Raw genomic sequence first — 18,373 nt, 5'->3', positions numbered from 1 at the left:
GTTACCTCATAATCTGACATCCATGCTGGTCTGCGTCTAACACAATGAGGACGTAAACTTACTGGTTCACTAGATTGCTCATCAAGTGCTGTCACCGTTGGCAAAATTTCAGAAGTAGCAGGAACTCCATGTTGAGCATCTTCAGAAGAGTCATTTGAAAGAATCAGCTGGGATGGATTCTCATTAACTTCCTCTTCAAAATCTAACACAGTAGAGACTTCATTTGTAGCAACTTTTTCATTCCACTCCCAAAATGCTTCTTCATCAAAAACAACATTACGGCTGCTTAAAATTTTCTTAGTGTTAGGATTATATAGCTTATAAGTTTTAGATTGTTCACTGATACCAAGAAAAATGCATTTTTCTCCTTTATCATCCAACTTCTTCCTTTTCTCATCGGGAATATGGGCATAGGCAACACACTCAAATATTCTGAAATGGTTTACACATGGTTTTCTTCCACTCCATGCCTCCTCTGCTGTCTTATTTTGAACAGACAAAGCTGGGCTTCTATTCAAAATATAAATGCTCCATGTAACTGCTTCAGGCCAAAATTTCTTTGGAACAACACTTCTTATTAAAATGCTTCGTACCATGTTGAGAATCGTATGATTCTTCCACTCGCAAACACCATTCTGTTGAGGCGTATAAGCTGTTGTTAGTTGCCTCTTGATTCTATTTTCCTCACAAAATTTTCTGAACTCATGAGAAGTGTACCCTCCTCCATGATCAGTATGAAAAGCAATTAAGGGTAAACCATTTTCTTTTTCAACAGATGCTTTAAAGCGCTTGAAAACATCAAATGCTTATGATTTTTCTGCAAAAAATACACCCACGTTTTTCTACTGAAGTCGTCAATGAAGGTTATAAAATATCATTTACCACCATTGAAGTTTAGTTTTATCGATCCACAAAGATCTGAATGAACAAATGCCAATACCTGTTCTGCTCTTCATGAGGTGCCTTGTGAAAATGGACTGCATGATTGCTTGCTAACAACACAACTTTCACAAGTTTCAGTAGGAGCTGCAATTTTAGAGAGACCAGTCACCATGCTCTTTTGATACAATGTTTTTAGTCCATTGAAATTTAGATGACCATATCAAAGATGCCACAACCATGCTTCATCTTTTAATTTTGCAGTAAAACATGTAAACTCAATTTTATGGAGATAGAAAGGAAACAACCTGTGTTTAGTCATCTTGACTTCAACAATTAAGTGTTGTTTGTCATCCAAAATTTTGCAAATTCCACCTTTTATGGAGATCTCATATTTCTTTTCTTGTAACTGACCAATGCTAAGAAGATTAGTCTTTAAATCTAGAATAAAAAGAATATCAGCTATAGTGTGAGTAGAATCCCCATTGATTTGAATTGAAACTTGTCCTTTCTCCATGATTGCAATTTTGGAGTTGTTTTCAAACTTCACATTGTCTTTAAAAGATTCATCAAGAGTAGAGAAAATTGACTTATCTCCATTCATGTGATTGCTGCACTCGGTGTCAAGAAACCACAGATTCTTATTTGTTTCTTTTTTTGTGTGACAAATCATAAGCAAAGAAATCTCTTCTTCATCATCCTATTCAATAAAGTTTGATTCCTCTCCATGCATTTTTGACAAATCAGTTGGACATTCATATTGAAAATGACCAAACTTGTGGCATCGATAACATTCAATATTGGATTTGTCAAAAGACTTTGAGTTGTAGCTACCTGTTCCTGTTCCACGATCATTGTTGCCTTGGCCTCTACCTCTACCATGACCTCTACCATTGCCTCTACCTCTTTCTCGTTCTGTTACATGAAAAACAGTTGAGGCTTTCAACGCTACTTCTTCTTTGTCTTGTTGAGCAATTTTTTGTTCATGAATCAACAAAGAACTTTGTAATTTGTCAACTGAGAGCACATCAATATCATGAGATTCTTCAATAGAACAAACCACAAAATTAAATTTTATTGTCATTGTACGAAGGATCTTTTCAATAATTGTAACCTCCTTCGTTTTATCACCGTGGATTCGCATCTTGTTGATGATTGACATCTCCCGAGAAAAATAGTCTGCAACTAACTCTCCAGATTTCATTTGAAGTGTTTCAAACTCGGAACGAAGTATTTGCAGCTACTACCTCTTTGCTCTTGTTGTTCCTTGATACTTTTTCTTTATGGAGTCCCATATCTACTTAGAAGTATCATATCTGCTTAGAAGTATCATTAGACAAAATAGTTTCTAAGATTGAACGATCAATTGCTTGGAAGAGGTAATTCTTCACCTTGAGATCCTTCAATTTTGTTGCATCTATCTTTGATTTTTGTACTTCAGACATTGCTGTGCCTGGCGCTGGTTCTAAAATGCCCTCAGAAACCACTTGCCAATAATCCTTTGATCTTAGAAAATTTTACATCAATGTGCTCCAATAATCATAATGACCATTAAAGCGAGGAATTGCTGGTTGCACAAAATTTTCTGCAGCCATTTTTTTTTCTTGCAAACTCTCAAATTCTCTCCCTTACGTAACTGCAAACTCTCTCTCCCTTACGTGTTTCGCTCAAAAAACTCACGTATTTAACTCTTTTAACCTGTCTTTGATACCACTGATAGAAAAACAGTAAATATAACAAAACAAGGTATATGAGGTAAAGGAGCATATAACTTGTTTAAATAGCCAGATTACAATGAAAAATAATAATAAAATAGGAACTAATTGAATGACTAAATATCGGCTAATAATCAGCCGTTATCCCAAAGACTATAAACAAAAACTTGGTGAAACAAAACGTGAATAACAATTTATTCAACAAAACCAAGGTTTACGTATCTTTTTAAGATATTTATATATAAAATTTATCAATATATTTTATTTTTTATATTAAAATTAAAGAATGAAAAATAAATTATTTTATTAAAAAATATTTACAAAAAATTTTTTTTATTTTATATATTTTTTTATTATTTTAAAATTATTTTTTTATCATAATAATATATAAATTAATTATTATAATTTTATTTTATTTTATTTTTAAAATATTTTTTATTATTTAATAAAATACTATTAAAATAACATAATTAAAATGTTAATAAAAAATATTTTTTAATATATATAAAAAATAAAATAAATAAAAATTTTAAGACGGAAAAAATATAAATTATTTTTTATAAGTAAAGAGAATTATAACTAAGTACTAAAATTGTTAAGATTATCAAATAAGGCCAAAATTATAGATCTTATTAGGTTTGTTTGTCAACTTTAATTTTTAATTTAAATATCTCTAAACTTTATTGATGTTATTTATTTTGTCACATTAAGCTATATTTTCATATATATCAACATTATTTGTTTTAAAGTTGCCCATATAAAACTAAAAATTTTAACAAATAGTGAGAATTGTATTAATATTTTTTAAACTAAATCATTTATAAATAAATAATAATTGTATTATTTTTATTTAAATCGTCTTATTAACTTTCAAACTTTTTACCAAACCATATTAATCATTATAGTATTAATTATCTTGTTACTCCTTAAAACAAATAAAAGTAACACTTAACGTCTAATTATTTAATTTTGTTTTAAATGCATTCTTAGAGTTAACGGATAAAATGGAAGATTTTATTTACAAAAATTAAGAAAAGAATTTAATTTATTTTCCTATTATATTGATTTTTATTTTTTTTAAATGAAACTTTAAAATTAAAATAGTGATTTTTTTCCCTCAAAATTGATTGAAAAACTCCCCATTCAATTATTTTAATTTCGATTTATTTTAATTAGTAATAATAATATATTATTTTTAATAATATTAAAAAATTAAATTATATTAAAATTAAAATATTCTAATTAAATTTTAAAATATTATAAATAAAATATTTATTAAAAATTTAAATTGATTAAATTAAATTAAATTAATTTATTTTAATTTAATTTTAAATAAAAACAATGAAATACTTGCGGGAATAAATAGATTTTAAAAAAATTTTGAAATATCAAATCATTCAATCTCATAAATATCATATTAAATTCCATCCATCAAATCACTGTTTTCCAAAAATAGAAGACATCTAAATTATAGAAATAAAGAGATTTATTCATCTGTAAGAGAAGGAGCACAGCTGTAGCCAACTGCGCCACCACCCGATTGATGAGAGAATTCTTAACTAATTCATTTCTCAAATGACAGGGGTTCTGTCGTTACCGTTGTTGATTACTTGTTGCAACTCCTTTGACTTAAACTCGGGAGGTAGTGGTAGTAGATTAACATGAGCAATCATCTGATAATCCTGGGTGCTTCCCTTCTCTTGCTTATTTTCCCTGATGGAATTCAGGGAAATTATGATCGGACCTATATGCAGCAGATTTTAGGCTCAGCCCAACAAGATAAAGATTGGTTAGTATCCATCAGGAGACAAATCCATGAAAACCCAGAACTCAGATTTGAAGAACACAACACCAGTGCTCTTATTCGCAGGGAACTTGACAGACTCGGCATCTCTTATGAATACCCACTTGCCAAAACCGGCGTCGTCGCCCAAATTGGTTTCGGTTCTCGGCCCGTCGTTGCTCTCCGGGCCGACATGGACGCTCTTCCCTTGCAAGTAATTAGCCTCCGATTTTCAATTCTTCTTCTTCTTTCCTTTTCTATTAATCTTTACGTTGTTTTGTTTTTATTCTCATATATGATATGCCTCGGCTTGGGTTGTGCAGGAGCTGGTTGAGTGGGAGCACAAGAGCAAAATTGATGGTAAAATGCATGGATGTGGACACGATTCCCACACTACAATGCTCCTCGGTGCTGCCAAGCTGCTTAATGAGCGTAAACACAAACTTAAGGTCAGCTTGATCTCGTGTTCTGATAAGCTTGATGTTATGTTATTGACAACTCATGGAATTCAATTGAATTCCATATTTTGTTTCTGTAGTTTGAAAAAAAAAAAATTAAAAACCTTAAGAGTTCAATATAATTGAATTGGTTGTAACTAAAATAAATTCTCATCAAATGAATTTGAAATTAATTGCGGGAAACTATGGTAGGACTTTAAAGAAAGAAAAAAAAACTGAAATGGCCATATCACAAAATTTTCTCTCAATCATAAATTTTCCATCCTACTCATCTGTTACTCTGTTAAAAAAAAAAACGGAAAAAGTGGATGTCATTCACAGTGAAAGAAGCATTTGGCCAATACAAAACCACGGCCAAAGAAGATGAAAACGATAGGCTTTTTTTTTTTTTTTTTAATCTGTATACTGACAAATATTTTATATTTTGTACTACCGATTTAATATCTAAAATTTATTATGCATTTAGTATAGATATCTTTTATGTTGTTATACAGATCTCCTATATTATGAGGCATAAATTTATTTTGTATTTATTAATGTATTGTTAATTGGCTTATATGTTTTTAATTGTTGTAAATTTATTAGGTATAAGATTTTTTTGGTAGGCAGAAAATCATAATTTTTTTTAAAAAAATTTACTGTTGAGGATAGTTTTAAGAGTTGAGGACAAATGAATATCAATATGAAATTATACCAAACATAAACTATATAATTTAATTGAATTATGCATTTTATATGTTGCATCATACTAACAGAGGGATTCACTTGAATTCCAAATGAATTCCAGCACGAACTCTAGGTTTGTAGTTGAACCCCAAACTTAAGGTCCACTTAATCTTTGCATTCTGAGGTGTTAAGAATTGGATAAAAAGATGGGAATCTGTGTTGGGAGCGGATAACCCGACACTGATTGTGCATGGGGTGGGAGAGGCTTCACGCCCTGCTGTATAGAGGGTTATAAATAGAGATTTGAGGAAACACATTGAGGTTAGGGTTTTGAGAGCTCTAAGAGATTGCGTCACTCTTTTTCGGAACTTTATTTTCTTCTTTGCTCATGGATGTAGATCTTACGGTTGAACCAAGTTAAATTTCTTGTGTCTCTTTCTCTTTTATCATGCTTGTGAGTGCTGTTTCTAGTATTGTGTGTTTGTCACAACAGTTTTATTGAACTGATTGAAACAGCAAATGATTGGCATTAGAACAAGCAGCCATAAAAATAAAAAAAATTAGTGGTGCAATGGATGCCCTTTCAAGAAAGAGATTGACTTGTGCATTTTGTGTAAAATTACGGAACAAGGCAGCACGTATCATTTTCCTCCATTATGTTTATTTTGCTTGCTGCATTTCCTATTTTTTTTCTCCACCTTGTTCTCCTTTGATGATGGATTTCCTTTTAAGTTTTATGTTTTGCACAGATTTGTAACTTAGTGGTGGATTGAGTGAGGAGGGAAACAAAGATGCCTAAAGTGACATGTAGGGCACTAGTGTCAAAAGATTTAAAATTTTAAAACTGGTCTCAAATAAAATTGAATGGCGAAAAAAGGACCCATATAGAAAACCCAAGGCTTAGTTGTTATTGCTGTTTTGTTGCTTAGAGATAGATAAATTGAACATTTTTCTCATTGTGATTTTATTGGAGATCAGGGAATGATGCAGGATGCATCAGTTTCCTCCATTATGCTTCAATTCTTAATTTTCCTTTGCTTGCTGCTTTTCCTTTTGTTTTTTTTTCTTCCTGCACCTTTGTTGTTTGATGATACTGTCTTCTGTCCCTTTGGGTTTATTTTTTGTGGCTTAGATAACTAAATGGAATATTTTCTTCTATTTGATATTGAAGGGAACTGTGCGACTGCTTTTCCAACCAGCAGAGGAGGGAGGTGCTGGTGCATCTCATATGATAGAAGAAGGTGCACTAGGTGATGCTGAAGCAATATTCGCAATGCACATAGGTACTGAATTACCCACTGGAAGCATATCGTCCCTATCAGGTCCAGTCTTAGCTGCTGTGTCCTTCTTTGAAGCTAAAATTGAAGGCAAAGGTGGCCATGCTGCAGAGCCCCATACAAATGTGGATCCAATACTTGCTGTATCATTTGCAACTCTGGCGTTGCAACAGCTCATCTCAAGAGAAGTTGATCCCCTCCATAGTGAAGTATTCCACTTGTAGCTTCCATGTTGCACTGAGATGATCGTATCTGATTACTGAGATGCTCATGATCCTTTGTTTCCTGACCTCTCCCTTTCTGACTTCATAATTCACTAAGAATATTATTATTGATCACATAGCCATCTATCTCGTTTTAATGCTGGTAGTTTATTTCTGCGTTATAGGTGCTATCTGTTACTTATGTCAAAGGCGGAACTGCCATAAATGTAATTCCATCATATGTTGAATTTGGGGGCACTTTGAGGAGTCTAACGACTGAGGGTTTGCATCAACTCCAGCGGAGAGTGAAAGAGGTGAAGCAGAAACTAAACTTTTCATTTCATATTTAGTGAAAGCTATCATTCCAGCATGTCTTTTTCTTTTTCTTTTTTAAATCACCATATCTTCTGGGAAAATTGCCACCCCACTTCCCAAGCTATTTCATTATTGTCTATAAGGAGAACTCTGAGTTACATGCTTGCAGTTGTTAGATTATTGTATTCAGACGAGGGTAAAATTTAGGGTAGCTGTGAAGTAGTTTGGTATTGTTTCAAGAGGCATGGGATTGATTTAGCTTATACTGTAGGGAGGGAAATATAATTTGAGCTGTAAATTTAAAGAAAAAACAGAGATGAAAGTAAGAAGGAACAGAAGAAATATTTGTTGATTGAACAATTTCATTAAACTGAAGTAAGGTTTAAATACCGAAAAAATTCAATAACTTGAACCTAGAATTAAGCAACTAGATTGCACATGATCCCATGATCAACAAACATGGTTCCATTATCAACAAACGCTGTAACAATTATAGATAAGAAAAAAATGAGAAAAAAACAACAAAGTTGTTTTAACTTATTCTTGCAGTAGCTGAGGCAAATTCTTCAACACTCCTTGCTTCAGTTGCTACAAATTCCAAGCCTCTCTCTGGAAAATTCAAATTTGCTCCTTGGCAAAGCTTTCGTAAATATATTTGCTAGTTGAAGATCAGTCTTGCAGTACTTAATCTAACAGATCCTTCCTTCTGCACGTTCTTGAGAAAGAATAATTTGATATTGAAATGTTTGGGTTTTCCATGAAAAACGAGATTATTTGAGATAGCAATAGCTGCTTGATTATCCGCAAACACCTCAGTACACTCGTCTTGCTCTAAATTCAGATCAAGCAATATTTTTCTAAGCCATAAGGCTTGATTTGAAGCAGTTGTTGCTGCAATGAACTCAGTTTCAGCGGTAGATTATGCAACAATCTCTTGCTTTTTAGAAAACCTAGAAATACCCCTGAACCAAGATTGAAACAATAACCAGAAGTGCTCTTCATATCATGAGAAGAACCAGCCTAGTCACTATTAGAATACCCTTGCAACACATGCTTTTGGTTTGCACCGAACTTGATTCCAAAGTTCAGTGTTCCTTTAACATACCTTAACACTCTTTTAGCCGCTCTAAAATGAGTGTTAGTTGCATAATTGGTGAATCTAGATAGAAGACTTACAACATGTAAAATGTCAGGTCTAGTTGCTGTAAGATACACGAGACAACCAACCATACTTCTACAAAGAGTTTCATCCACTTTTTCAGCTTCATCATTCTTGCTCAATTTCTCCTTCTCAGACATTGGAGTAGCTGTTTCTTTGCAATTTTTCATTCTGAACTTTTTCAAAATCTCTCTTGTATACTTCTTTTGGCAGATGAACACCTCATTTTGCTTTTGCTTGATTTCCATTCTCAGAAAATAAACCATTTCTCCTAGGTCTGTCATCTCGAAAGTATTCTGCATATCTTCTTTGAACTTCTTAACAAGTTTATCATTGATTCCAGTAACCAGCAAGTCATCTACATATAGTGAAACAACAATAAAATTGAGTTTATTACCTTTAATGTAGAGAGTAGCATCACTGAGGCTTTTTCTAAAACCCATTTGCAATAAATGCTCATCAATTCTACTGAACCAAACTCTGGATGCCTGTTTTAGTCCATACAAAGCTTTCTTGAGCTGATACACTTCATCTTCATGCCCTTTGATTGCAAATTCTTTAGGTTGCTCAACATAAATTTCCTTCTCAAGAATGCAGATTTAACGTCTAGCTGAAACACTTTCCAATCCTTTTGTACAGCAATAGCCAACAATAATCTAATGGTTTCTAATCTGGCAATAGGAGCAAATGCATCAAAAAAATCAACACCAAAGATTTGAGCATATCCCTTTACAACAAGTCTGGCTTTGTGCTTGTTGATAGAGCCATATGCATTCAGCTTGATTCTAAAAACCCACTTCACTCCTATGACTTTTCTGTCTGCCAATCTTTTCACAAGTTTCCAAGTTTGATTCTTTTCAATCATGATGAGTTCTTTCTTCATTGTAGCTCTCCATTTTGGATCCTTTTCAGCTTCACAAAAATCAGTTGGCTCAAGAATAGCCATATTATAACATCGGATAAATATCAGAGTGATCTTGTGGCTCTTACTGGATAATCATCCACTAGTTCATCTTCTTCCGATTGGAGTTTTGTAATTTGGTCTGGAATTGATGTTGGTTGTGCTTCTTTCCAGTTCCCTTGCTCATTCTCCATGAAATGCACATCTCTACTTATTAGAATTTTCTTTGTATGAGGCTGGAAAATTCTATAAGCCTTAGAAACAGTGTTGTAACCCACAAAGATTTCAGCTTCTGCCCTTTTATCCAGCTTATCTCTTTTAGTCTGTGGCACATTAGTAAAGCACAAGCATCCAAACACTTTAAGATTTTTTAAAGAAGGTTTATAACCATACTAGACTTCAAATGTGTCTTTCCTTCCGTCCACTGCTTTTGATGGAAGCCTGTTGAGTAGAAAGACTGCAGTATGTGTAGCTTCTGCCCAATACTCTTTTGGCAATATCTTCTCATGCAACAAACATCTAACCATCTCCATTATGGTGCGATTCTTCCTCTCACTAACTCCATTCTATTGTGGAGTATATGGAACAGTGAATTGGTGTTCAATGCCAGCTTCATCACAAAAAAGAGTGAATTGATCAGATGTGTATTTCTTGCTATTGTCAAACTTTAAAACTTGAATCTTACAAGCACTTTGAGTTTCAATCCACTGCTTGAATTTCCAGAATATACCAGCAACCTCTGACTTGAATTTGAGAAAATAAATCCAGCACATTCTAGTATACTCTCATCCATGAAAACTATGTAATTCTTACTCCCTTCGAGTGATGGAGTTTTGTGAGGTCCAGCAAGATCTGCATGTATTAATTTCAATTTTTCAGTAGCTCTCAAGTTGCATTCTTGAAAGGAAGTCTTGCTTGCTTGCTAAATTGACAAGTTTTGCAATTTGGCAGCTTCAAGGTGAGGTAGCCCTTGAACTAATTCTTTCTTCTGCAGATTTATTACAACAGCATGATTGAAATGTCCTAGCCTTTTGTGCCAAATTTCTGCATTGATCTTAGTTACAGAATAGGCTTTTTGCTCCTGCTCTAAAGGAATCATCATTACTTTGAATACATCTTTACATTCTACATCCTTGATTTGACAATAATCAATTTCAAAAATAACTTTGAAATCTTTCTCAAGCAACTGGCCAACACTTAACGGGTTTTGATTTATATTATGTAACGGCTAGTTGCTTGCTTCCAGCTGCCTGCTTCCGGTGCGGAAGCCGTCCCACATCGGAAGATGATGGAAAATTGGAATTGTATATGAAGAATTTTGGGAAAATTTTGAGTATTTTTGTATTTCACTCTTAATCTTTACAATTGGTCTACATGACTATTTATACACAGAGAATCATATCTAAACAGGAAGTAAATAATCAAATAATAATTACAGAGATAATTAAGGATCCTAATCATATCAAATCAAATCTCTAGAATCAGCTAGGATTAGTTAAATAAGTCAACACTCCCCCTCAAGTTGGTGCAAAGATGTCACACATGCCCAACTTGCAAATCAGATTATGGTAGATCTTGTTGTTAAGCCCTTTAGTAAACACATCCGCAAGTTGCCCCGTAGAAGTCACATGAACTAGGCTCAAGACACCGTCTGTTAATTTTTCTTTAATGAAGTGCCGATCAATTTCAATGTGCTTGGTTCGGTCATGTTGGACTGGATTTTGTGCTATACTTATAGCAGCTTTATTGTCACAATACAAAGTTATCTTGTCTCTCTCGGACAATCTCAACTCTTCCAATAACTTCTGTAACCATAAGAGTTCACATACTCCTTGGGCCATTGCTCTGTATTCTGCTTCCGCACTTGACCGAGCAACAACACTTTGTTTTTTGCTCCTCCAGGTGACAAGGTTCCCCCCCACAACTGTGCAGTAGCCAGAGATGGATCTCCTGTCATCGAGAGATCTTGCCCAATCTGCTTCTGTAAAAGTTTCAATTCGGAGATGACCATGTTTGGAGTAAAGAAGCCCTTTCCCTGGCGCAGACTTTAGGTATCTCAAGATGCGAAGTATAGCTTGCATATGAGTCTCGCGAGGGTCATGCATGAATTGGCTGACTAAGCTAACAGCATAGGCTATATCCGGTCGAGTGTGTGAGAGAAATCAACCTTCCTATCAATCTCTGATATCTTCCAATATCCACGGACTCACCAGTTCCTGCTTTCAGCTTGTGATTACTTTCAATGGGAGATTCTGCTGGTTTACACCCCATCATACCAGTTTCTTCCAAAAGATCCAGAATGTACTTTCTTTGGGAGATGAAAATTCCTTTTCCTGATCTAGCCACCTCGATACCTAGAAAATATTACAGTTTTCCCAGATCTTTGATTTCAAATTCCTGGGCCAACAACCTCTTTAGTTGAGCCATTTCCTCTTTGTCATCACCTGTCACCACTATATCATCAACATACACAATAAGAAGGGTGATCTTACCCTTATGATGTTTGATAAACAGAGTGTGATCAGCATTGCTTTGTTGGTAACCAAAGGACATCATGGCTCTGCTAAACCTGTCAAACCAAGCTCTGGGAGATTGTTTTAGCCCATACAAAGCCTTTTTTAACCTGCACACCTTTCCTTGTGTCTTCTCATCAGCGAACCCAGGAGGAATTTCCATGAACACTTCTTCCTTTAAATCTCCATGGAGGAAAGCATTCTTCACATCAAACTGTTGCAAGTCCCAGTCCAAGTTGGCTGCGCAAGATAACAAAACTCTGATTGAGTTCATTTTTGCAACTGGGGCAAATGTCTCTTGGTAATCCACTCCATAGGTTTGGGTGAATCCTTTAGCAACCAATCTGGCCTTAAACCGTTCAATTGTGCCATCAGCTTTGTGTTTCACTGTGAACACCCTTTTACAGCCAACGAGTTTCTTCTCAGGTGGGAGAGTGACGAGCTCCCAAGTCTCATTTTTAGCCAATGCTTTCATCTCTCCAATCATTGCTTTCTTCCATTTAGGATCTGCAAGAGCTTTCTTCCAATCCCGTGGAATAGACACAGAGGAAATAGATAAGGCAAAGGCTCTATAGGAAGGAGATAAAGATTCATAAGAAACAAAGTTAGAAATAGGGTGTTTAGTGCAAGATCTGACCCCTTTTCTTTGTGCAATAGGTTTATCTAAGTCATTGAAACATTCAAGAGTTGTGGGTAACTCACCAGAAGAAAGAGTTGTGGGTAACTCACCAGGAGAAGATTCTTGACTCTGAGTAGACTGCATAATGGCTTCTTCTGCCTTATCTCTCCTTGAATACCTTCTCAAATCTGGCTTGTCCAAACGACCAGTTCTCTCTCCCTGATTGGACATCTCCCCCTGTCTACTAGAACTCAAACTTTCTAGTTGAACCATATCATTCAGAATCACAGAATTCGGGATCACCTCTTCTTGCTCATTATTCTCCCCCTGAAGAGGTGAGTGGGTGGTACTGAAGTAGTGTTCAGTTTCTCAGAAGGTAACATCCATACTAACGAAGTATTTCCTAGAGGGAGGATGATAACACTTGTATCCATTCTGTGTTGGAGAATACCCAACAAACACACATTTAAGGGCCTTGGGATCCAGTTTTCCTGTCGTCCTAGTATGGACAAAGCAAACACACTCAAATACTTTTGGTGGAACAACATATAAATTCTTCCCTTGTAGAGCCGTCAAAGGACTCATAAAGTCAAGGGTCTTGAGAGGCATTCTATTGATAAGATAAGCAGATGTAAGAATTGCATCTCCCCAATATGTTTTGGGTAGATTCATGGTGAACATAAGAGATCGAGCTACCTCCAATAGATGTCTATTTTTCCTCTCAGCAACGCCATTTTGAGCACTAGTATAAGGACAACTAGTCTGATGTATTATCCCATTACTCTCCAAATAAGCAGAAAAGCTACTATCCATGTATTCTCTTCCATTGTCAGTTCTCAAAATTTTCACCTTAGTATCAAATTGAGTACAAACCATCTTATGAAAGGATTGAAAACAAGAAAAGACATCACTTTTAGCTTTAATCAAATAGACCCAAGTCATTCGAGTGCAACAATCAATAAAGGTGACAAACCATCAATTACTAGATAAGGAGACCATTTGAGTAGGCCCCCAAACATCAGAATGAATAGTTGCAAAAGGAATTTGACTTTTATTATGACTCAAAGGATAGGATGTTCTAGTGTGTTTAGCATACTCACAAGCATCACAACATAAAGAGCCAAACTGGGTTTTAGCAAACAAATCAGGATAAAGTTTTTCTAAAACAAAAAATGATGGATGCCCTAACCGCCGGTGCCACTGTATTATTTCCTGATTGACATCCTTATTTTCTCCAAAACAAGCTTGAGATATTGAAGAAGTCGGATCACCCTCCAACATGTATAAGCCATCATGCAGCCTACCATTGCCAATCATCTTCCCTGTGCGAAGATCCTGAATAACACAATGATCAGGAAAGAATTCAATTTTACAGTTAAGAGCATTGGTGAATCAATTGGGCTTTCTTGCGTATACAACCTTGGGTACCTCCTATTCTTTCACTGTTCATAAATCTTTACTATGGCAGAAGGTAAAAGGGTCTCGATTCTTAACTCTGATAATCCTTCCTTGCAAATTAGTCCTATAAAACTTGATGGAACCAATTATCTTGCTTGGTCAAGGTCTTGTTTGTTGTTTATCAAGGCTAGAGGACTGCAGGGTTATGTCACTGGTAATAAAAAGCAACCTGATGAGAGTGATCCAGATTTCCCTCAATGGGACTCAGATAATTGTCTTGTTATGACATGGTTACTGAACTCTATGCAACCTCATATCTCTAAGTCCTATTTGTTAATTGATACTGCTGCAAAGATATGGAAAGCTGTCCTTAACTTATTCCAAGATTGGGAATGATGCCCAAATTTATGATATTCGGAATAAGATTCATGGTACTAAGCAAGGAGAAATGACTATCTCTCTATTTTATTCTGAGTTATGTGGCTTATGGCAGGAGCTTGATTACTATCAAGACTTCCAGGCAGATTGCACTGGAGATGCAGTCAAATTTCGAAAAATGATTGAAAAGGAGCGGGTCTATGATTTTCTTGCAGGGTTGAATAACGAATATGATCCAATTCGGGTCCAAGTGTTGGGAAGAAATCCTTTTCCTTCTTTAGAAGAGGCCCATGCCCATGTTCAACAAGAGGAAAGTCGTCGACATGCTATGCTCCATACTACACCAGTTGAAAAGGCTGGGTTGACTACCAGTTTGAGCACACCACAGCCTCCTACTTCTGAGAAAGATCACTTACACTGTGACTATTGTGGGAAACCAAGGCATACCAAAGAGACTTGTTGGAAGTTACATGGTCGTCCCACTAGAGGTCGTAGAGGAAAACGAGGTACCTCTAGAAATCAAGCTAAGTTAGCAGAAACTGTGGAGGAGCCCTTTAAGGAGACAACAACGACTGAGTTCCTTTCCCCTAATGAACTTCAGAGTCTCAAGCGCCTCTTGTCTCATATTGACACCTCTTCATCCTCTGGTGCTACATCTAACTTTGTAAAGTCAGGTAATGCTTCCTCTTTTAATAATGTTCCATGGATTATCGATTCTGGTGCGAATAGACATATGACAGGCTCTTATAAAGGCTTTCTCAATTATTCTCCTTCTCTAACCAAAGATAGTGTCAGAATTGCTAATGGCTCTTTTACTCCCATATCCGGAACAGGTTCTGTTATTTGCACATCCAACATTAAATTATCATCTGTCCTTCATGTTCCCCACTTTCCTGTCAACCTTTTATCTGTCAGTGCTATTACTGGATCTCTAGAATCAGCTAGGATTAGTTAAATAAGTCAACAGTATATAATAGTTAGCACGAAACTACTAAATAACTTAGGTTAACCATTTTGGGTTAAGTGGAAAGTCGGTCCAAAAGTTATTTGGCCCAGTTTGGGTCGGGCTCTTTCAATTGGTATAAGAGCTTGGTTGGATCAGACAAATTGTGCGGAGCTAGTGGGCCTGCGAGGAAAGGGCTACCCGTGAGAGACGAGGTGGAGCCGCTCAAAGTACTAGCGAACCACAATACCCGAGGGTCCGGTCCTGGTTAGCAATTGTATTCGATTCAGTTGCGACGAGGACGTCGCAAATTTAGCAGGACCGAGTGTAACGGCCAGCTGCCTGCTTCCAGTGCGGAAGCCGTCCCACATCGGAAGATGACGGAAAATTGGATTGTATATAGTAGCTAGCACGAAACTACTAAATAAGTTGGGTTAACCATTTTGGGCTAAGTGGAAAGTGGGTCCAAAAGTTATTTGGGCCAGTTTGGGTCGGACTGTTTCATATTAGGTACGAAAAACATATTTTTTATTAGTTTTGTGCCTAAAGAACTTCTAATTTCCACAGTGCCTTTGCCTTTAACAGCAATATAATCTCTATTGCCAATTTGTACTTTGAAAATTACTGAAGTATCCAGCTCCTTAAAGAGATCACGATCAAATGTCATGTGGTTTGTACAACCACTATCAATAAGCCACTTGTCACTTGAGACGCTAGTTGTAAAACAAGTTGCTAAAAAGAGTTGCTCCTCCTCTTCTTGATCAGCTACCTGTGCAACATTTTTCTGTTGAGTGGAAGTTTTGCAAATCTTTTGACGATGTCCCATCTTTTGACATTTCTCACACTGTTGATATGGCCTTCTCCAACATTTGAATGGTGGATGGCCTTTCTTTCCACAATGCCTGCAAGGAGAAAAATCATATTTTGATTCCCCATTGATCCTAGGAGAATAAGAACCTGAGTTATCCTTCTTGTTCTTCTTTTTCTTCTTTCCCTTGTCGCCTTGATTTGATTGAAATTCTGCAGGTGGTGCACCCTCAACAGACCCTTCAAACCTCATAAGTCTTCTCTGTTCTTGTGCATGCAAAGCATTTAATAATTTTGTCAAACTAAGATTTGACAGATCTTTAGTATTTTCCAGCGAGGAAATGGTGGCTTCAAACTTTTTAGAGGTTGTTACAATAATTTTTTGAACCAATCTAGAATCAGGAAATTCAGAGCCAAGTAATCTTACTTTGTTGACAATGTTGAGTAATCTGTTAGAATACTCTTTGACTGTATTTGAATCCTTCATTTTCTAAAGTTCAAATTCTCTTATCAAGTTGAGAATATGCATTCCCTTGATCCTTTCGTCTCCTTCATATTCTTTCTTTAGAAAATTCCATGTCTCAAAGGTTGATTTCATTGTCATAATCCTGACAAAGATTTCTGGTGAAAAAGCAGCAAGTAACGTAGCTCTTGCCTTTGACTTTCTTATTTTCTTCTCCTTGTGATTTTTTATCTGCACCATAGTTGGATTTGCAAGCAAGGGGGAACTTCGTAGTCCTTCTCAATAGCTTCCCAGAGGTCATTTGCCTCCATATGTGGAGGATGTACCTCCATCCTTGCTGCCTAGACATGATAACCCTCACCATTGAAGACAGGTGGGGCAAGTGCAGTGAAAGGAGCTTTTGAATCCATGGAAGAAAAAAAGATTTGTTTCTTTTTCAATTACAGGTCTCTCAAGAAGACTGCTGTGATACCACTTTGCTGGGAAATATAATTTGAGCTATAACTTTAAAGAAAAAACAGAGATGAAAGTAAGAAGGAACAAAAGAAATATTTGCTGATTGAACAATTTCATTAAACTGAAGTAAGGTTTAAATACAGAAAAATTTCAACAACTTGAATCTAGAATTAAGCAACTAGATTGCACATAATCCCATGATCAACAAACATGTTTCCATGATGCAACTTAGTTAACAATAATAGATAAGAAAAAAAATGAGAAAAAACAACAAAGTTGTTTTGACTTATTCTTGTAGTAGCTGAGGCAAATTCTTCAACATATACCTTCAAAGTGCTTGTATTTGGGAGGGTGAGGGGACAAAGTTGTGAAGGAGGGAGGATTTGAGTTGTCAGCTGCATCGTCTTGAATAAAAAATTGCATTTTGAGAAAGAAGTTGAATTCCAAAGATGTGAAATTGAGCAAAATGTCGTATACTTGACCTTTTTCAAGGTCGAATTCAGGATGAAACGAGTTTTTGCAAGAACCAAAGAAAATGATTGTATATATATTAAATGACAATAACTAAGTATTTGTCAAGTCTGTGGCTTTACTGTCGAATGGTTTTTAGTGTAACTAATGCTATAGAAACTGTATGTAGGTTATTGAAGGCCAGGCAGCTGTGCACAGATGTACCGCATACATTAACATGGAAAATTAAGGCTACCCAGCATATCCTGCAGTTTTGAATGATGAAAGCTTGAATTCGCATGTTCAGAGGATTGGTAGTCTTCTTCTTGGTCCTGAGAATGTGAAGATGGGTGAGAAGTTGATGGCTGGTGAGGACTTCGCGTTCTATCAAGAAGTGATTCCTGGAATCATGCTCAGCATTGGAATTAGAAATGAAAAATTAGGTTCAATTCACTCCCCCCACTCACCTCACTTCTTTCTTGATGAAGATGTTCTTCCAGTTGGAGCAGCATTACACACAGCTCTTGCAGAGACTTATCTGAATGAGCATCAACAGTCTGTTGAACAGTAAGTAATTAAAGGTCACAAGCACAATGGATGAAATGAACAACTAAATGCTGCTTTATGTCCATATTGCCTGGGAGGAAAAGCAAATATTTGAAGGGGGACTCAAATGTAATCATGCTTGATTATTGCACTGTCCATTGAATTGAACTGAAATGAATTCTACCATGAAAATTATTCCAAAGGGGGTGAAGGAACTTCTTTTTTAAAAAATTTTAATTGACTAGAGTAACTTGGAGATTATTGATCCTACAAAGCAATGTTCATACTCCATTTGTTTTTAATTTAAAAGAACTTGCAGTCGGCTGTAATGTAATGGTACAGTCAAATTTTCTATTGAAATTCAATAGAAAACTTGATTGCATTACGGTGTACTAATAAATACACTGTCAAGTTATCAAAATTCACAACAATGTAATCTCCAAA

The 18,373-nt window shown here is 35.7% G+C and overlaps 1 protein-coding gene across 1 annotated transcript; it reads left to right on the top strand.

The window, feature by feature from the left end:
* The first annotated feature begins 4,059 nt into the window (after positions 1 to 4,059).
* LOC110625936 (IAA-amino acid hydrolase ILR1-like 5) lies at positions 4,060 to 18,373 on the top strand. Its single transcript, XM_021771649.2, is given in 5 exon segments — positions 4,060 to 4,591; positions 4,701 to 4,826; positions 6,673 to 6,987; positions 7,167 to 7,295; positions 17,574 to 18,373. Coding segments are annotated over 5 exon segments (1,287 nt in total). The 5' UTR covers positions 4,060 to 4,255; the 3' UTR covers positions 17,955 to 18,373.

The sequence above is a fragment of the Manihot esculenta genome, chromosome 1 (assembly GCF_001659605.2).
Source record: "Manihot esculenta cultivar AM560-2 chromosome 1, M.esculenta_v8, whole genome shotgun sequence".
NCBI lineage: Eukaryota > Viridiplantae > Streptophyta > Magnoliopsida > Malpighiales > Euphorbiaceae > Manihot > Manihot esculenta.
The sequence above is the reverse complement of the archived record's forward strand: the minus strand, read 5'-3'. Positions and strand labels throughout refer to the sequence as shown.